The sequence below is a fragment of the Hypanus sabinus genome, chromosome 8 (genome assembly GCF_030144855.1).
Source record: "Hypanus sabinus isolate sHypSab1 chromosome 8, sHypSab1.hap1, whole genome shotgun sequence".
Classification (NCBI taxonomy): Eukaryota; Metazoa; Chordata; class Chondrichthyes; order Myliobatiformes; family Dasyatidae; genus Hypanus; species Hypanus sabinus.
In genome coordinates this window covers 129,668,060-129,689,386 of record NC_082713.1, presented here as the reverse complement: position 1 = coordinate 129,689,386, position 21,327 = coordinate 129,668,060, and the positions used below count along the sequence as shown (strand labels likewise).

The following is a 21,327-nucleotide window of genomic DNA, read 5'->3' as shown; positions in this document are numbered from 1 at the left end:
GACAGGTAGTTTGGGAAATGATGTGTACCTTCTACAAAGCCACAAGGCATGGAAAACAGGCCTTTCCGCACAGCTAGCCAAACCCAAAGAAGATTTCCAGCTTAGCTAGCTATCAAGCCCATATCCATCTAAACCTTTCCTATCCATGTACCTGTCCAAGTACCTTTTAAATGCTATTAATATACCTGCCTTGACAACTTCTTCTGGCAGCTCATTCCATATACTGACCACTCTGGGTAGAAAAAGTGGCCTCTCAGATGTGTATAAATCTCACCAGTCTCACTTTAAATGTATGCCCTCTATTTCTTGATTCCACTACCCTGTGAAAAAGGCTGCATTCACCTTATCCGTGCCCCTCAATTTTATACTCATCTGTAAGGTCTCCCTTCATTTTCTTATGTTCCAATGAAAAAAGTTCCAACCAGCTCAACCTCATTCTATAACTCAGTCCCTTCAGTCCCAGCAACAACTTCCTGAATCTCTGAGCTCTTTCCATCTTAATGACATCCTTCCTATACTCAGGTGACCAAAATTGCACATGTTTTCCAAATATAGCCTCACCAACATCTTGTACAACTGTAACATAACATCCCACCTTCTATACTCAAATGTCTTGACTGATGAAGCATGCCGAAAGTTCACCATCTTGTCTTACCTACAACTCTTTCAAGGAATCATATACTTGTACTCTCAGTACAATTACATGTTTCCCTGTATACTTACAGACTGTTCAAGTTCCCAGTATACTTGTAGTCTGTTCAAGTTCCCCTTATACTTGCAGTCTGTTCAAGTTCCCTGTATATTTGCAGTCTGTTCAAGTTCCCTGTATACTTGTGGTCTGTTAAACAAAGTACTTGTACTGTTCTACAACATGCTCCATTCACTGTGCAAGTCTTATCCTCATTTGTTTGGGCTGAATTGAAAAGGTCAGGTTCAGACCGAATTGAGGCAGCGGGGTCCAGGCCCTAGAACCAGAGTATGTTGAAGCAACAGCACTTGATGCTTGGACAATGATATCGGCGCCAGGCCAAATGTAAAAGGTCAGAATGTCGGGGCTCAAAGTGAGATTCAGCTTGATGCTCCACTCTACAGCAACCTAAAGACTCTTTGTGAACTTCAGTTCAGAATGTTATTTGCTTGCATTTATCGCTTACATAATTTTTTTTTCTCTCACAGCACATTGGTTTTTGACAGTCTTTTACTAATGGGTCTTTTGGATTTCTTTGTTTCATGGTTGCCTTGGTTATATAATGTATAAATGCTTTGATAATAAATACACTTTAAACAAAATGCAATACCTTGCACTTACCAAATTAAACTCCACTTGCCATTTCTCAGCCCACTTACTCAGCTGATCAAGATTCCTCTGCAAATCCTGATAACCATCTTCACTGTCAACAACACAACCTATTTTAGTTGTCATCCACAAACTTGCTACCTATGACTTTAAGATTCTCATCTAAATCACTGATATACAATAGACTGACAATGGTTTTTGTGTGCCTTGACACGGAATCAGATTTATCACATATAAGTGAAATGAGTCGTTTGCATTAAAAACCACCACATTTAAGGGTGTGCATGTGTCACCACACATTCCAACACCAACATAACATGCCTAGAATTCTTGGCAGAACAACACAAAATACAACAAACAAACAACAAAAGCAAAACAAGCCCCTTTCCTCCCATGCATCCACACAGACAATACTCCAACTCCAAGACAGGCCTCTGGTTTCCAAGTTCAGTCACGGGCTTTGACTTCTGGACTTCCATTTAACCTTCAGGCTTCAATGTTGAGATAGTGACTCACATCCTTCTTCACTTTAAGTGTTTGTGGGCCAAGAATATTCAGTAGATAGCCGGGACATTGCATTTTATTTCCAAGTTTTGAGAACATTTTTACAATTATTTTCTGTATCCACCTGGTAGTTGCATCCCACATCAGAAAAGCATATTTTGGGAATCCAGCATTCAAATGAACTGGGCTGTTCAGGGAACGCTGATCGAGTATAATTAAGACTTCAAAATGAGATGTTAACCTGTGAGGGACCACTGATGACTGGCTTATTCCTGTCGCCAATGAACTTGGAGAATTTTCCTCAAATTTGGTTGCCCACAGAAATAAATCTCCATTTCAGTTTTTAAAATGCAGTCTTGATTCTCATGAGCCAAGGCCAGGTCAACAACAGGTTCAGTATCAATTCAGAATGGTGACAAATAAGGCTGAATCAGTCACTTCTCTCAGTCTTTCTCACTGCAATGCTGCACCTCACTTCCAATAAGTTTCCTGATAGTCATAGACAACTATGGACAACATAGAACAGATGGAGCAGAACTAACCAAGACGACTACTTCAGGTTTTTAGGTATTTGTTTCAGGTAAGAGTAGTCATTACTTGGAGGGGGAAATTTAACAAGTGGTACCTGTCAGGATTTTCTGTGCAGTTTCAGGTAATAGGAGCTTAAAAGAGGCACACGACTGTCAAATGCTAGTTGTATTGGCAAAGGCAATAAAAAGGACTTGCATACAAGCAAAGTGGCCATTGTGTGAGAGGACAGGGTTAGAATAGGGCGTTGAGGCTTTGGCTCAAGAGACCTTAGTGATAAGAGACAGAGGCTAAAGTGAGGTTCGATTAAGATTTCTTTCTTTCTTTGTTATTGCACAGGTTAGAGCAGGAATGGAACCTAGGGCTCCTCTTACATGATGTGAGAAGTTAGGGAAACCTCCGGTGTCTCTGATGACTGCACTTGTGTGGAATGCATCGAGCTGCAGCTCTTCACAGACTGTGTTAGAGAGCTGGGGCCGGAGCCAGATGACCCACAGTTCATTTGGGAGACAGGTTAATTGGCAAGAGTTACAGGAAGGCAGTTACTCCTAAGCTGCATGACACAAGTAAATGGGTGACTGTCAAGAGAGGGAAAAGGAATAGACAGTCGATGTAGGGTTCCCCTCAATAACAAGTAAATTGTATTAGATACTGTTGAGAGGGGAATGGCCTTGGGGAGGAAAGTCATTGCAGTCAAGTCTCTGGCACTGGGTCCGGTTCTATGGCTCAGAAGGAATATAGGGAGAAGAGAAACCAGCTGTGACAGGGAATTCACTGGTTTGTTGGACAGACAGGAGATTCTGTGGATGAGAATGAGAATCCCAGGTGGTATGTTGCCTCCTAGGTTCCAGGGTCAGAGAAGTCTTGGATCGAGTCCATAGCATTCTTTGAGGGGGAGGAGAAGCAGTCAGAGGTCCTGATCTACATCACTACCAACGACAGGCAAGGTGATGAGGTCCTGCAAAGTGAGTTCAGAGAGTTAGGTGCTAAGTTAAAGTGGAGCTCCAGGGTGGCAAGCCACATTCTAGTGAGGCCAGAACAAGGAAGAAAGAAGTTTAACACATGTCTAAGGAGATAGTGCAGATGGGAGGTCTTCAGATTTTTGGCTCATTGGGCTCTCTTAGAAGGAAGGTGAAACCTGTACAAATAAGACAGTTTGCATTTTAACTGAGGTGAACCAATATTCCTGTGGGAGAGTATGCTGGTGCAGCACTGGAGGGGGTGAAGGGTGGGTGGGGGGTTTAAATTGGAGTTTCAGGGAGATGGGAACCAGAGTGGCAGATCAGCAAGTGGAGAGGCTGTGGGGATAGTGGTGGAACTAATAAGGACCAGCTGAAAAATGTCAGATGGAATTTAATGCAGACAAGTGTGTGATGTTGCACTCTGTGAGGACAAACCAGAGTAGGACTTACAGTAAATGGTGTGACACTGAAGTGCATGGTAGAACAAAGGGACCTCAGAATACAGATCCACAGTTCCTTGAAAATGACATTACAGATAGATAAGAGATTTTGGCGTAATGACAAATAAAGTATTGTGTACAGAAGTTGGGACATTATGTTGAAGTTGTTTAAGATGTTGGTGGGGCCAAATTTGGAGTATCATGTGAAGTTCTGGTCATTTACCTAGAGGGAGGACATCATTAAACTTGGAAGAGTGTAGAAAAAAATTTGCAAGGATGTTGCAAGGATTTGAGGACCTGAGTTATAGGGAAAGGTATTTTTGAATTTTCCACCTGTTTAGAAAATAGTCTATGCTTTTGTTCATTCTAAAGTACATGAACATACACTTCTCAACTATGTATCACATCTGCCAGTTATTTGCACATTCTCCTAATCTAAGTCCTTCTGCAGCCTTCTCGGTTCCTTAACATGACCTGCTCCTCCACCTAGCTTCTTTATCATCAACAAACTTGGCCACAAAGCCAGCAATTTCATCATTCAAAACATTGGCATATTACGTAAAAAGCAGTCCCAACACCGACCCCTGCAGAACCCTACTAATCACCAGCAGTCAAACAGAAAAAGCCCCCTTTATTTCACTCTTTGCCTCCTGTCAATCAGACAATCCTCTCTACATGCTAGTAATTTTCGGCTAATACCACGGGCTCTTATATTGTTTAACAGCCTCATGTGCAGCACCTTGTCAAAGACCTTCTGAAAATCCAAGTACACAACATCCACCGATTCTCCTTTGTTTATCCTGCTTGTTATGACCTCAAAGAATCCAAAAGATTAGTCAGGCAGGACTTTCCCGTTAAAGTAACCATGCTGACTTTGGCCTGTTTTATCATGTCCCTCCAAGTACCCTGAGACATCTTCCTAACCACTAAGGTCAGGCCAACTAGCCTATAATTCCCTTTCTTCTGCATCATTCTCTTCTTGAAGAATGGAGTGATATTTGCAATTACTAGTCCTTTGGAACCATGCCAGAATTTAGTGATTTTTGAAGGATCATTACTATTGCTTCCACAATATCTTCAGCTACCTTTTTCACAATCCTGGGTGGTAGTTCATCTGGTCCAGGTGACTTATCTGACTTCAGACTTTTTAGTTTCTCAAGCACCTACTTGCTACTAACAGCAAATGAATTCACTTCTGCCTCCTGACACTCCTGAATGTCCAACATACTGCTAGTGTCTACTACAGTGAAGACAGATGCAAAATACTTATTTAGTTTGTCTGCTATTTCCTTGTCCTCCATTACTGTCTCACCAGTGTCATTTTGCAGCGGTCTGATATCAGCTATCATCTCTCTTTTACTCTTCATTTTAAAATCTTTTTATTAATTATTATTGAAGATTAACAAAAAAGATACATTGAGTCAATATGTTATTATATACAATAAAGAATTAAACCAGCAAATAACTGATTAACAAAGCTAAGCAATATATCAATAATAATAAGAGAAAATAAAGTGTTGAGAATTTTTTTTAAACTCTTTTATTCTTAATATATCAGAAAAAATCTTTGGTATCTTCTTTGATACTATTGTCTAGCTTATCTTCATATTTAATCTTTTCCCTCCTTATGGTTTTTTGTTGCCTTTTGTTGGTTTTTAAAAGCTTCCCAATCCTTTAATTTCCCACTAATTTTTGCTCTATTATATGCTGTCTTCTTTGCTTTTATGTTTTTTTTTACTTCCCTTGTCAGTTCTGGCTGTGTCATCCTGCCTTTAGAATTCTTCTTCTTTGTTAACAACCTATCCTGTGCCTTCCAAGTGTCTCCCAGGAACTCCAGTCATTGTTGTTCTGCTGTCATCCCTGCTAGTGTCCCCTTCCAATCAACTTCGGCCACCTCTTCCCTCATGCCTTTAGAATTCCCTTTGTAATACTGATACATCCGAGTTTTAGCTTCTGCCTCTCAAATTATAGGATGAAGTCTATCATATGATGATCATTGTCTCTAAAGGTTCCTTTACCTTAAGCTCCATAATGAAATCCAAACACACACACAAAATGCTGGTGGAACACAGCAGGCCAGGCAGCATCTATAAGGAGAAGCACTGTTGATGTTTCTCCTTATAGATGCTGCCTGGCCTGCTGTGTTCCACCAGCATTTTGTGCGTGTTGTTTGAATTTCCAGCATCTGCAGATTTCCTCGTGTTTGATAATGAAATCCAGTTCATTATACAACACCCAATCCAGAATAGCCTTTCACCAAGTGGGTTCAACTACAAGCTGTTCCAAAAAGCCATCTTGTCAGCATTCTACAAATTCTCTCTCTTGGGATCCAGCACCCACCAGATTTTCCCAATCTACATACATAAATCCTGCATGACTATTGTAACATTGCCCTTTTGACATGTGGTTTCTATCTTCTGTTGTAACTTGTAGCCCACATCCTGGCTACTGTTCAGGGCCTGTATATAATGCCCATCATGGTCTTAACTCTACCCACAAGGATCCTACATGTTTTGATCCTATTCACCTCTTTCTAATGATTTCATTTAATTTTTTACCAACAGGGCCCCCCCCCCCCCCCACCCCAGACCTGCCTGTCCTTCCGATACAACGCGTATCCTTGGATGTTTAGCTCCCAACCATGATCTTCTTTAAGCCATGACTCGGTGTGCCTACAACATCATACCTACCAATCTCTAACTGCACTGTAAGATCTACTTTATTCTGTAAATTGCATGCATTCAGTTCTGTAATCATCAACCTTTTCAATATTGTCCCTATGTTACACTGGAACTCATCCCACTGACTGCATTCTTGCCCCATCATCTGCCTGTCATTCCCAATTGTCTCTCCACACACTGCATCTAGTTGCATATCAACTGCCTCTTCCTCAGCCCTCTTATTCTGGTTCCCATCCCCCTCTGCTAAATTAGTTTAAACTCACCCCAACTATTCTAACAAACCTGCTCGCAAGGATATTGGTCCCTCTTCAGTGCAACAGGCAGTGCATCAAGAAGTGGAATCCATCTTTAACGGACCTTAGCAGTCACGACATGCCTTATTCTCAGTACTACCATTAGAGATAAGGTATAGGAGCCTTAAGACACACAGCCTTAGGAACAGCTTCTTCCCCTCTGCCACCAGATAGCTCAACAATCCATGAACTCATGAACATTATTACTTTTCCTATTTTGCTCTATTAATTTAATTTTTATTTAACTTGTGGTTTTTTTTTATAACTTGCACTGTATTGTTGCCACAAAACAAAAAAAAACATGACATGCATCAGTGGTAATAAATTCGATTTTGATTCAATTACAAAGTCAAAATACATTAAAGTGATACCTGACATAGACTGTCAATAAACTTCTTTTATAAAGCTAATTTTACAACAAGGAACTTATTGTCAGTTTGCTTCATCTTTATTCAAAGTGTGAAATAAGTTGTTTTGTTTAATGTGACATGCAGCATTACACATTCCACACACCAACTGTATCACGAGTGAAAACCCGTCATAAATATCGGGTTCTGCCACTGAGTGTCTGAACACTAGAGAAACGAGACTGCAGGTGCTGGGATCTAAAGCAACAATTTTTGTTGTTTCTTAATTTTACTAACTGGTAGTTTTCTTTCCTATTAATAGGTATATATCTGGGAAGGTTTAGTTACTTTTGATATTACTAATTAATATTTCTGTAAATTTAGTTCGGTTAAATATACTATTAACCCTTCTTTTTTAAATCTGTTTTATTATAGCGATATATAACTGAATTTAATAGCTTTCTTAGAGATTTAAAGATGGTGCTGGTTTTTCTCTTTAAGAGATATTATTTTGGTTCTTTTTTGTTTAATACATAACGGAATGTAAACACACGCCTTTGCTGAGACGTTACTGTCTTTCTTGCAAGGTCATCTTATTTTTTTGTGTACAGGCACTTGCTGGGGGGGGGGGGGGGCGAGTGGGAGGTACGAGACCGACAGAGCGGCCCATGGCTTCCTTTACTTGCCTTTCTTCGGGCTTTTGGGAGGGTGGGCGGGTTTAGAGTTAGGAGTTCTCTCCCCATTGGGTGGTTCCGGAGCATGCCTGTTTTCTATATGGTTGTATTCCTCAACACCGCCATCTTTGATAATCCCGTATTGGTATGTGCTCTGCACATGTATAAAGTAAATTAGAATAAAATTATACTATGGCAGACAAACGGATTAATGTAATAAGTTGGAATGTACGTGGTTGGAATCATCCTGTCAAATGAAAAAAGACTTTTAAAATTATTAATTGATTCCAACCTGATATAATTTCTGCTCAGGAGACACATATCAAGGCGGAAGATCAAAACAGGGTTTTTAGATGGTGGAATGGCCTGCAGTTTCATGCTACTTTGCAAAGTAAAACTAAAGGTGTATCTATCTTTATTAAATCTAATATATTTACTCAAGAGGATATTGAATCAGATTCCAATGGTAGATGTTTAATTGTTAAAGGAGTGATTTGTAACAGAAAGGTTGTTCTGGTTAATTTGTATGTTCCCAATTTAGATGATCCTTTTTTTAAAGAAGTATTTGCTTTATTGCCAGATTTAAATGAGTATATGTTAATAATGGGTGGGGATTTCAACTGTTGTTTAAATCCTATGATTGATAAGAGTTCAACTAATCAGAGACTTCCAAACCACTCTGCATCAGTCATCAACTCCCTTTTGATCGATTTTGGGTTGATTGAATTATGGAGGCATTTACACCCTGATAATGGAGAATATTCCTTCTTTTCGCAAGTCTACAAAAAATATTCGAGGATTATTATAATTGACCCCGCCTTTTGCCTATTGTTAAAAACTGTGAATATGACGCTATTGCTATATCTGATCATGTGCCTTTGAGTTTGTCCTTTGAATTTGACGATGTCATTTTTGTCCGTCCACCATGGCGCATGTCTCAGACTTTATTGCAAAACTCTGATTTTATCAGTTTTATTGAAAGCCAGATAACAGAATTTTTTTCTTTTTAATGATATAGGAGGTATGTCCAAATTAATTATATAGGATACATTCAAAGCATTTTTACGTGGTCAGATTATTTCTTATTCAGCTAAACTCAAAAAACAGACAAAAGCAGAATTAGATGAAATTTCAAAACAAATTAAAGATTCAGATAATGTCAATGTGGTTTCCCCTAATATTGACTTATTTAAAAAAAGAGTGGAACTTCAATCACAATATAATCTATTGTTAACTCTTCCAATTGAAGGTTATCTACTTAAGTTAAAGAGCCAATTTTATATGTTTGGAGATAAAAATAATAAATTACTTGCATTTCAATTAAAATCGGCTGGAGCCAAAAGGCAAATTTTGAAAATTCGTAGAAAGGATGGTATCTTGGCTCGGGAATATGAAGAAATCAGTAAGATTTTTCAAGATTTTTATACTGAACTTTGTAAATCTCAATCTTCAGTAGATTCTTCTGAAATGAATGCTTTTTTACGAAAGATTGTTTTCCCTAAAATTTCTGCTGAGGATCAAAAAATTCTTGATGCCCAAGTTACTGAATCTGAAATCCATAAAGCTATTTTTTCAATGCAATCTGGTAAGGCCCCGGGACTTCATGGTTATCCTGTAGAATTTTATAAAAAATTTGGAAAACTGCTTTCTCCAGATATGTTGTTAAAGATTCTTTTGTGAAAAGTGACTTACCCTCTACTTTCTATGAAGCTTCTATTTCTTTAATCCTCAAAAAGGATAAAGATCCTACTGATTGTGCCTCATACAGACCTATTTCATTACTGAATGTTGATGCTAAGATTCTCTCAAAGATAATGACCAATCAGTTGGTGAGTATTTTGGGTAAAATCATTTTTAAAGATCAAACAGGCTTTATAAAGGGTCGTTATTCTTTTTCAAATGTTCGGAGATTATTTAACATTATATATTCGCCCTCTTCTAAAACTTCACAATGTGTTATATCTTTGGATGCTGAAAAAGCATTTGATCGAGTTGAATGGAAATATTTATTTAATGTTTTAGGAAAATTTGGTTTTGGTATTAATTTTAATCATTGGATTAAAATGATATATAAAGCTCCTGTTGCTACTGTTATCACCGATAACTGTAGGTCTCCCTTTTTTCAGCTATCATGGGGTACAAGACAAGGTTGTCCATTAAGTCCTTTGTTATTTAACTTAATATTAGAACCCCTGGCTATTGCTCTTCGTGAAGCTAGAAATATTCATGGGATTTTTATGAATGAGACCATGCACAAGATCTCTCTTTATGCTGATGATTTATTGGTATATATATCTAAGCCTGAAGAATCTATTCCTGCTTTGCTAAAATTATTTGACAAATTTGGAGATTTTTCAGGATGTAAAATAAATTTTAGTATAAGTAAATTATTTCCTTTAAATGAATTTGTCTCTATATATGATAATATTCCTTTCAAAGTTATGGATTCTTTTAGATATTTAGGTGTCAGAATTACTAAAAAATATATGGATCTTTATAAAGCTAATTTTCCTCCTTTAGTGGACTCTATGAAGTACACATTTAGTAGACGGAGCCCACTTTCATTTTCACTTGTTGGTCGTATTCATATAGTTGAAATGATGATTTTACCGAAATTTTGAAATTTATTTCAGAATATTCCTGTTTTTTGACTAAGAAGTTTTCTGATCAGATTGACGGTATTATTCTATCTTTTATTTAGGATAATAAAAGACCAAGGATCAGTAAAAATCATTTACAAAAGTTGAAAAAGGACAGTCTCACTTTGCCTAATCTAAGAATGTATTATTAGGATGTTAATTTGCGATATATGTCCTTTTGGTTATATTGGGGTGATAGGAACGATTGGCCAATCTGGGTAGACCTGGAACTGAGAGCTGTGAAACAGTTTTATTTAATTTTGTTATTAGGAGTTGCTCTACCTACACAATTAGCTAAAGTTGCTAATTTAAATTTATATCCTGTGGTTAAGCACTTTTTACAAATTTGGCTCCAGTTTCACAATTTTTTTAATCTTAAAAAATATTAACTTTGTAGTATAATTTATCATAATTACTTTTTTAAACCTTCCTGGAGAGATCCAATTTTTTTACTTTGGAAAAATAACAGTATTAGGTCTTTTTTGGACTTATTTAAAGAAGGCAGATTGATGTCTTTTGAACAATTAGTTGATAAATATTCTCTTTCATATTCACACTTTTTACAATATCTTCAAGTTAGACATTTTTTACAAAAATATTTAAGTATTTTTCCTTATATATTGGAGGCTGATGTGTTAGATACTATTATGAATATGAACCCCTTGATGAAAGGTTCTATTGGAAGAATTTATAATTTATTATTACAATGGGATAAGCATCCTTTACTTAAGATTAAACAGGATTGGGAGAAAGAACTCAATTTGACTTTTATATGGGAGAATTGGACACGGATTCTGAAGTTGGTTAACTCTTCCTCAGTCTGTGCTAGTCATTCACCGATTCAATTTAAAATTGTATATCATTACCATTGGACAAAAGAGAGACTTTCTAAAATATTTCCCAATGTTGACTAGTATTGTGATAGATGCAAAACTGAGATAGCTACACTGACACATATGTTTTGGTCATATTCTATATTAAAACTGTTCTGGAAGTCAGTCTTTTCGACAATTTCTAAAGCACTTAGAATCAATTTACAACCTAATAAATTGACTGGGCTTTTTGGAATAACTCCTCAAAATATTCATGGTATTTCTCTGTCTGACCAACATGTTATTGCGTTTGTTACATTGATAGCTAGAAGGGCCATTTTGTTGAAATGGAAGGATATATCTGCTCCTACCTTGTTACAATGGTTCTCTCAAGTGATGCTGTGTCTCAGTTTCGAGAAAATTAGAAGTCGAACCTTTGAACCTTTATTTGATTTTGAGAAGAGATGGGGCTCATTTGCTCGTTACTATCATTTCAGTTAACTGATAGATTTCCTCCACGATCTAAGCGTAATTTTTTTTTCATATATTTTTTCTTTTTGTTGGCAGTTTGATACTTATTTTTAGAAGCTTACTGGATGACGCATGGCTCCGGGTTGTGCCCTGAATGGGTTCTTTTTTTTTCTCACTCTTCTTGCTTCGTAGAGTTTTTTTTATTCACAAAATTTTCAATCAAGATAATTTTTTTTGAGGCATTCTAAGTGTTGTTACTTCAATGTACCTGTGTATTTTTGAATAATAATAATAATAATAATAAAAAGATTTGAAAAGAAAGAAAATGACTGATAGAACATGAAGAGAACATAGTTCCAGAGAATTAGTTCAGGGGATATGATACTTTTCGGGAGCCATATCTGGCAAGTGCTCCTTCAGTCTACTTACTTCAGAATGTGTTTAGTAACAGCACAGAAGGTAAAGTATTAATCTATATAGGGATCTATCCTAATTTTTTACACTGGGAAATATTTTAGTTTCCCTCAGATCTTATAACCCACCAAATAATGTTGGAATTCTCATTAAAAATGATCATTCAAGACGATACAGTAACAGCAGACAAAACATTCTAGCAGGGAAAAAGACCCATCAAAATACAATCCAAGAATTAATAATGACGTACAATTTATAGTTTAACAGGAATGTAAAATTTATTCGAGTTAAAAGGTAAAATGTTAATGGTCAGGTGCACAAAGATTAAATTTCAATACTCATGTACAACACAAGCCTCACGTGATGAAAGCTGAAATGCTAATCTTCAAATTCTAAGCCTAAAATCTCTTTCTGTCCTCAAGATTGTTCATGAACAACCAGTTTCCCTTTATAATCCCCCTTCTCCAAATTCAGTCACCTAAAATTGCCATATTCTAATATTATTCAGTACTGACATTGCTGTGCAATTGTCTTATTTGCTTTTTTTTGCTCTAATTACATTTTGTTTTATCTTAAGACGTTAAGCAGCTCAAGTTTTGAGCTTAAAAAATACTCTTAAAAGCTTAGTCTATTTTGGAATAAGTATATTTGATGTACATTACTGTTTGGTTTTATAGGCTATAGATTTTGAAAATCTGCATTCATTCCGTGTTCTCTCCTTATGCAGTAACTAGGTTTCTGACAAGTTATAATTATTACAATCAGGTTCCTATCTATCCTTCTGCAACAAGATTAGTCATGTGGAGGAGCATTTACTGAAATCATCATTAAGAAGATCATACAACATAATAAATTAGGAGCAGGAATAGGTAACTTCATACTTGGCCTGCCATTAAATAGGATCATAGTAGCTCTTTACAGGTCTCATTTCCTCATGTGCTATTTCCCCATAGCTATTGATTTCCCAATCTTTCAAAGATGTGTCTGCTTCTTTTTTCAATAACCCCCAGTGTTCTAGGCATGACCCTTTGGTGCAGACAATTCCAAAGATTCACCATCTTCTGTAAGATGACAAAATATGGTTCTGCTTTTGTTAAGTACTGATGGCATTCAAGTCAAGTAACTATGAGATAATTTTTCCCATGAAGGTCATAGTTACTGGAGTATACAATGTGCTAATGCATTTTGTCAGTAAGCCAAGTACCTTTGATTTGGAAAAACAGACTAGCTCACCTTTGGGCTTTTAGGATTCCTTGCAGTTTGAATTAAAAGATCTTCACCCATTCTTTCCCTGCAATCAAGAACATTAGTCACAGTAAGAAACACCTGAACTTCAAACTAAACTTCAACTTGAAAAAAAATTGTGAACTGTTTCACTGATTCAGTGACTTAGTCCTTGTGATTGACAGGTACTATATAAATATACTATAACTGAGCTTATTCACATTGAGTAAGATTGAAAAGCTAATGTAACTGAACTGCTAAGGTTAGCTGATCATTTTTTTCCCAATGGTTGGTCTATAAACAGAAAGAAAAAATGTAGTTCCTGAGATGCAGTTAATCCTCAAAACTTTTACATGCTTTATATTTTCTAGCAGCATAAATATTTGCTACCACACTCTACTGATCTTCACTTTCCCTGCTGTTTAATAGGTGACACATATAAACATCAGACAATATAGCATCTGCTTGAAAATTCATAGGCTGAAAAAGAACTATATAAAGTCCTCTACTATTGTGCAAAATATTTTAGATAGCAGTAACTACAGAACAATAGTTTCAAGGGAAGAAATTCTGGTATTCAAACTCTAAACTTAAAGATTGAGGATTAATAGCGTCAATTAAGGTGATGAAGTTAAGAACAGGATTCTGCAAGAGACAACCTAACATTATCTGCACACGGTGAATATTGGCATGGAAAAGGCCAAACAAATTTAATTTCCATTAAAACTATTTGAAAAGATTCACTTTCTATACAAATTCCAAAGGTTTGATGATGTTATAATCATATAGACAGAAATTAGGGGTGCAGGCTATTCAGACACCTCACCTCCCTTCTCAGAGCAAGGAGGAAAGAGAACATCATATTTCATTAGGGCTTTCTGTCATCAAGATTGTTCATGAACAACCAGTTTCCCTTTATAATATATATAAGATCTTAAGGGAGTCATGACAAGATAGATATTGAGATGGTTTTCCTAGAGGGCGAGTCTCAATTGAAAGGACATAATTACAAGTTGAGGCAGCTATTTCAAATGTAGCTGTGTGGGAATTTCGTCCCGCGCAGAATGAATCTCTGGAATTCCTTATCCCAGAGGATTCTAGAGGTTAGCTCAGTGAAATTATTTAAAATAGATTAATTTTGGGAAATAAGGGCTAGGGGGAGCTAGTACAGAAGAGGCCTTGGGCAAATCAGCCAAATTCATATTGAATGTTGGGGAAGTAGGTGGGACGTAGTGCTGATTTCTGCTCCAATTTTCCTGTGATTTAGATTAAAACTCTAATATCTGTTACAGCAATTCTCTAGTGGGACAGGTGACAGTTAGTACCTTGGGTAACAAATGTAGGCAGAATTCTGACCAACTGAGAGGCAGATTCTGCATGCTTGCCTGAAAGCCTGTGGCATTGACAATCAGAAAAAGGAATCCCAGCTTCTTTTTGACTACTTCAATTATTAAAATGACCAGGTACTTGAAAGAAGAATACAGACCTAATGTCAACAAATAGAATTCATATTAATGGGCAAAAAGGGTGCTGTATGCATGGCGGGCAAAAGGTAATGTTTCTGTGCTGTGCAACTTCTACGACTCTGCCACTTATCCCATTACAATGCAATGCAATGACATGAAACCTGTTTGTATCTTATACTCTTCTCGGGCTTCCAGCCAGGTACAGGTAGCGATTATAACTGATGTTTCGATGGCAACCTCTGCCATCTTCTTCAGGGATGATGCTTGGGCATGTCTAGTTTGGTGGTATTTATTGGTTATAATTGATAGTTGTACCCGGCTGGAAGCCTGAAAAGAGTTTACTCGTCATATACGCTGGGAAAGCACAAGGAGATACGAGATTGTATCTTCTTTACAATGTAGACTATCTCCCAGTTTCCTTTAATGAATAAACTTGTTAGTTTTGCATTTATTTGATCTCCTCATTCCAAAATACAGTGAACATTTGAGACCCATAACCAATCATACAGACAATATAATTGTTGCTGAACTGATAAATGACATTTATTCCCTTTATCTGTTTCTGCCCTTTAAACAATCCTCAGTGAGTTCAGTATATTGTCCACAACACCAAATGTTTTAGTTTTGTTTAATAACTTTTATATGTGATACTTTACTGACAGGCTTCAAGAAGTATAAAAATATTTTATTCATAGTGTCTCTCTCTTAACTATTTCGCTTGTTACAACCTCAAAAATTTCTGAAAGATCTTTCAAATCTGCTTTCACTTCACAACTCCACATTGAGTTGATTCATTTTAAGCACTTTGCTACCATTTTGCTTACAGTTGATTCTAATATTTCCTACATGAGGCTAATTGGCCTGCTGTTCCCCATTTTCACCTCCTTCCCTCCTGAGTCTTTAAACCCCATTTTCCAGCCTGTGGGGACCATTCTGGAATCAATGGAATTCTGGAAGATGGCCATACATCCATTTTTTCCATGACCATTTCCTTCAAAATTTCAAGATACAAGTTATCAGGTCCTGAGGATTTATCATCTTGCAGTCACTTCAGTTTTTTCCACTATATTTTTGAAAAAACTAAGTCTATTGTTTGCAGCACCTTATTAATCTTAGATCTGTACTTCCAGGCTTTGTGCATCTCCATCCATGAAAGCATTTTTTTTAAAGTAAACTGTTTGCTCCTTACTCACCACTATAAAATCTCATGCCTGTATCTGTGAGGCAAACATGCTGAATTTAGATAATTTCTTCCTTCAGCTCTAACCAAATTTGTTGATTTTCCCAGCTAAGATCACAGGCTTTATCCTGTACTTCATTACAATGCATAAACACATGAGATTTTGCAGATGCTGAAAATGTAGAGTAACCCACACAAAATGCTGGAGTAACTCTGCAATTTAGGCAGCATCAGTGGGAAGGAATAGAGGATCCATGTTTTGGACTGAAATTCTTCATCAAGACAAAGGCAGCACAATCTGTTTAGGGAAGAGGTCTAATGCAGTAGCTTTTAAAGGCTTGCTACTTTAACATGAGTATACTAAACAAAATGCTTTACTACATAAAACCAAATACCAACGTTCCATAAAACATTCAAATTTGTCACGAAATGGACTAGATGTAAAAAGACACAAGACATTCTGCAGATACTGCAAATGATGAGCAACACATAAAACACTAGAGAAACTCAGCGGGTCAGGCATCAACTATATATTTTAAGTTTCAGGCTTAGACCCTTTATCAGGACTCATTAGAATTGATAAAGACTACATTAGTACACATAAGTTAGCTATTGGCAAGAGGAGTGCAATATGTATTTGGCAAGCTTATTAATTTCAATATGGGACATCCTTTTACTAACTCTTTGACTGCACAATCCAAAAATGCTCTTTAAAAACATTAATTATTCATATACAGAATGCTTATCTGGATTCTTACACAGTTGAGTGCTATAGGTGAGAGATATTGTTGAATTATTTAAAAAAAAATCCAATGATATTCAAAACTTACTTGAGTATTTTTTCCCATGTCTCACTCTCATAAAAGGCATGGCTCCAGCCCATTTTCATAGTTCCCACTATTACATTCTGTTTAAATACATCTGTCCCTAGCTTTCGGTACATTTCCTCACATTCATCCAATGCGATCTGGAAAAACCCCAACATGAAGGCAAGTATGGCACCTGCAAGTGACAAAACAAACACAAATAGGCTCAATTACACCACAAATACCTAGTAGTTCGATCTTGGATTTTCATCTGATGAAAGTTACATCTGAAAAAATATTTGAACTGTGTAAGGCAACTTTTAAGTACCTAATGATCACAGCAATCTAAGGGGGTACTCAAGCACACATATAGCACACAAGTGTGCATTGTTATATTACATAGCTCTGACTTTTCCTAGAAGAGTTTGGAATATGCTGAAGAAGCCACAAACAATCTGCTGCAGGAAATCAATGGTGCTCACTGACAAAGTACAGCCCAACTCTTGATGGTGATCAACTCAGCTGACCATCTCTGCTAGAAAGTATCATCAGGGGAAAAAAAATCAGCTGGAATTTCCTTGCATCTTGTTACAAAGGACCAATAGCCATTTTGGCCATGCGCTACCTGCTTGGAAAGATTTATAAGAAAGTGAGTAAATAAATCAGAACAAATGTTTGTATTTGCTGTCAGTGGTGATTTGCAGATGCGGTGAACATGGGGTGTGAAGTCCATAACCAACGGTTTGGTAGACTGGGGGTGAGTGAGAGTTGAATCCTATTGACATTGCTCAGTTGTAAGGCATAGCTATTTTATTAAATGTAGCATTTTGCATGTGTACCAATCAGCTGTGGAGGTGGTAAACCTTACAAAAATCAAGCGGTAAAGCCTAGGCTGTGGTTTCTGTCTTAAATAAAATTATTCAGAAAAAGATGAAAGTTGTTTTTATTGGCATATCATCAAGAGACGTGGAACAAAGACTAGTAAATGCAGGTGAACTAATGGAATATGAGGAGGCAGCTAAGATACTATACATCTGATTTAGGTATTTACATGAAATATTTGGGAACAACAATGACAAAACTGAATACTAAGACAAGCAATTACACACACAGAAGGCAATTCAGGGAATTTTTTTGTTTTGAGTGTCATTAATAATAACTAAGGATAAAACTAAAGGAGATTCAAGAGTCAGTAAATGATTGATATATTTAAATTCTATAACAATCAATAATCTATAATGAAGGATGCAATAATGGAATACTTCAGAAATAAAAATAAGATCAAGGAGGATCAGCACAGATTTATGAAGGGGAAAGCACCGTTTCACTAATCTGTTGGAGCTCTTTCAGGATGTGACACTAAACACAGTAGGTAACGGGAAATTAGTGGATGTGTATTTGAATCTTCAGAAGGACTTTGATAAGATTATAAACAAAAGGCTGGTCAACAATATTAGAGCACAAGAAATTCATGACAACACACAGGCATGGACTGAGGACTGTCTGATAAGTTAGCAGAAACAGAGGAGATGCCTGCATTGTCCATACATGACAGGACAAAAGGCAAATAGTCTCTAGTATTTCCATTAAGTTGTCCCAGAATTATCAGTATCAACAGGTGCCCTACTGCAAGAGAATCATGGTAAAAATTATCAAGGTTATCACAAAGTTAGCTCTTCTCAGAGGACCTCAACCTGCAGCCTATAGTACCTATAAAGTGCCCACACCTTGTTCATGAAAGTAAATTAGAATAGTTGGGTGATAAGAGAGAGAGTGCAAGAGGCTGAGCAATGATAGAACGTAAGAGGTTGAGTAACACACTGACAATCATACATACATAGGTTCCACTCATCTCTAACACCGAAACATCCAAGCTAAGGTCCTACCAAAAGGACTACTAAGAACTGCTGTGAATTGAGACAGAGACAGAGTGTTATTGGAATGAATATTTCAAAGTCTTCCTCAACTATCAGTTTGCCCCTAAGATGAGCACAATAGAAACTAATACTAGCTAACCCTGCGGTTTCACCTGACTGGCAGGAAGTTGGAAAGACTACATTTCATGATCATGGATTCACAATCTTATCATCAACATCTGGGATGAAAAGAATTTTGCAGAAAACATCAGAGATGGCATAACTGTGAACATCTTCCTGAAAGGAGACTGGGCTTTGTATGGTAGCTACATGCTGTATGTAGTTGCCACAAGAAAGGCCATCGCCAGGGTCCTTCTAAATCATCTCTTCCAGGAGGCCAAAAGCTGCTCCCTAGACTCCAGTATAGAATCCATCCATCTAAAGGTACAAAGAACATAACTGTCATAGTCCAACAAAAATGCACCTGCAGCTACTTTATAAAGCCTGGTTTCAGCCTTATCATAGCCTTTAACTTCAATAAGGACTGTGGAACCTCTTTCTAAAACTGCTGTTGCCCACAGAATATCATCTCCATGTTTGCTCCAAAGTGATTTAGCTCAGAAGAAATTTCTGAGTGAAATTTCCAAGTTTCCTGATAATACTAAATTAGGTCGAATTGAGAGGTTGAGGAAGAAAATGGGAATAGAAACAAGCTAAGTGGGTGTAGAGAATATAACAACTAGGATGTAGAAAAATATGAATAACCCATTGGTGCACAAAACCCTGTTTTTCAAAAACAGGTAAACTCTACGTTTTGAGGAGGGGGGACTGCTTTCTAGAAAACTAACCACGTCGTGATTTTCCATAACACAAAGCCACATCATCTATACATGTGTCAAGAGAAAAGTTGAAATATATTTTATGTTTATTTTATTATTTTTCAAAAATTAGTGCAAGTATATTTTATTTTATTTCTCAAATATTTGTGCTGTGCTTTATGAATTCTGAGACTAAATTTCCATTACCTGATGACCATAAAAGAAGGGGTCACCTATAATGAGAAATGGTAACACACACTCAGTGGCCACTTTCATTAGGTACAAGTGTGGAACCTAGCATGATCTTCTACTAATGTAGTCTATCCATTTCAAGGTTTGATGTGTTGTGCATTCAGAGAAGCTCTTCTGCACACTAATGATGTAATGTGTGGTTATTTAAGTTACTTTCTCCTTCCTGACAGCTATTTTTTTTAACAAAACTACAAGTTTATTCACACAAAAATACAAATGAAATGAAAACATCAAATATTTACAAGACAATGAACAAATTCAAAGTAAAATATGATTATTACTGTCTATAAAACAGTCAATTCCCTGGGGGCTCACTACTCCCAGAAATTCTCCATCAATATGCATAGTGACTGCATGCTCCCTCTTCAAGGACACCCAGGCTCAAACATATCCCTGGAAGAGGAGCAGCAGTCAGCCTGGGCTGAACCCTTGATTGCTGGCCGCCTGGACCTGTGAATTGCCATCTTGGCCAGTTCTAGAAGCAAGCCCAGCAGTAGATCCTCTAAGTGACCTGCCCCCTTCCATCCTAGGTGCCCGTATATCAGCAGCAAAGAGCTGAGGGGCAACCAAATTCTCATATACTCAGATATTCAAATAGGGGCTGCAATCTCTACAATCTACATAAATGTGATACACTGACTCCTCCCATCCACAGGTGGACAGGGTGTCAGTGAACTGATTTAAAAACCCGTTACACGGTACTGCCCTATGCAACACCTTCCTCCCCAGGTCCACAATGTGCAGGAGAAAGATCTCTGCCTAAAGAGATTTCTACTGGGAACCTCCCCAACATCAGATGGTAAAACAAACTACCATGGCAAACCTTCCTGTCAGCTTGAACCAGTCTGACCTCTCTCATTCTCAAAGTGTTTTTACCCACAGAACTGCAGCTCACTGGATATTTTTTGCTTATTGCACCACTTTCTGCAAACTCTTGAGACTGTCAGGCATGAAAATCAATTGAGATTAGCAGTTTCTGAGGCACTCAAATTGGCCTGTCTGGCACCAACAATTATTCCCCGGACAAAATCACTTAGATCACATATCTTCCCCCATTCTGACATTTGGTCTGAACAACAACTAAACCTCTTGACCATGTCTGTATGTTTTTTTTACATTGAATTGCTGCCACGATTGGCCAGTTAGATTTTTGCATTAATAAGTAGGTGAACAGGTGTACTTAATAAAGTGGCCACTATATGTGTTTTTCAAGGGACCGGGCTTCTCTTATGCAAGAATTACTCAAAACTAACATGGAGGTGTAGCAGGCAAATAGGAACACAAAACAGAATGTCAGCCTTTGTTAAAAGAATTTGAATACCAGCAGTCCCCGGGTTACGAACGAGTTCAGTTCCTGAGTCCACCTTTAAGTCAGAACAGGTACATCCAGTATTATTTAGCGTCAGTTAGTCAAACGTTTGAGTTAGCATATAGTATATATTTTACTTTTCTATGCATATAAAACACTTAAGAAACATATGTGCTTCAATAATTAAACTACTGCATTGCTTAGTAATAATTGTAGCTATCATCAGGCAGGGCCTTTCATATGCTCCATTATTCTCACTTTATCCTTTACCTGTATCCTTTAAAGTTGTTCCAATTGTTGACCAACTGTAGCCTAAAGCTTTTCCAATGACCTATGGCATTTTACCTCTTTCCA

General features: G+C 37.2%; 1 protein-coding gene across 2 annotated transcripts in view; it reads right to left on the bottom strand.

The window, feature by feature from the left end:
- pnpla8 (patatin-like phospholipase domain containing 8) overlaps window positions 1-21,327 on the bottom strand; it is a 110,026-nt gene that overhangs the window by 22,243 nt on the left and 66,456 nt on the right. For both annotated transcript variants that reach the window (XM_059977829.1, XM_059977830.1), the window contains exons 6-7: window positions 16,763-16,934; window positions 13,296-13,353 (exon numbers count right to left, since the gene is read on the bottom strand). In XM_059977829.1, the coding sequence (XP_059833812.1) occupies window positions 13,296-13,353; window positions 16,763-16,934 (230 nt within the window). The remainder of the gene's footprint in view (window positions 1-13,295; window positions 13,354-16,762; window positions 16,935-21,327) is intronic.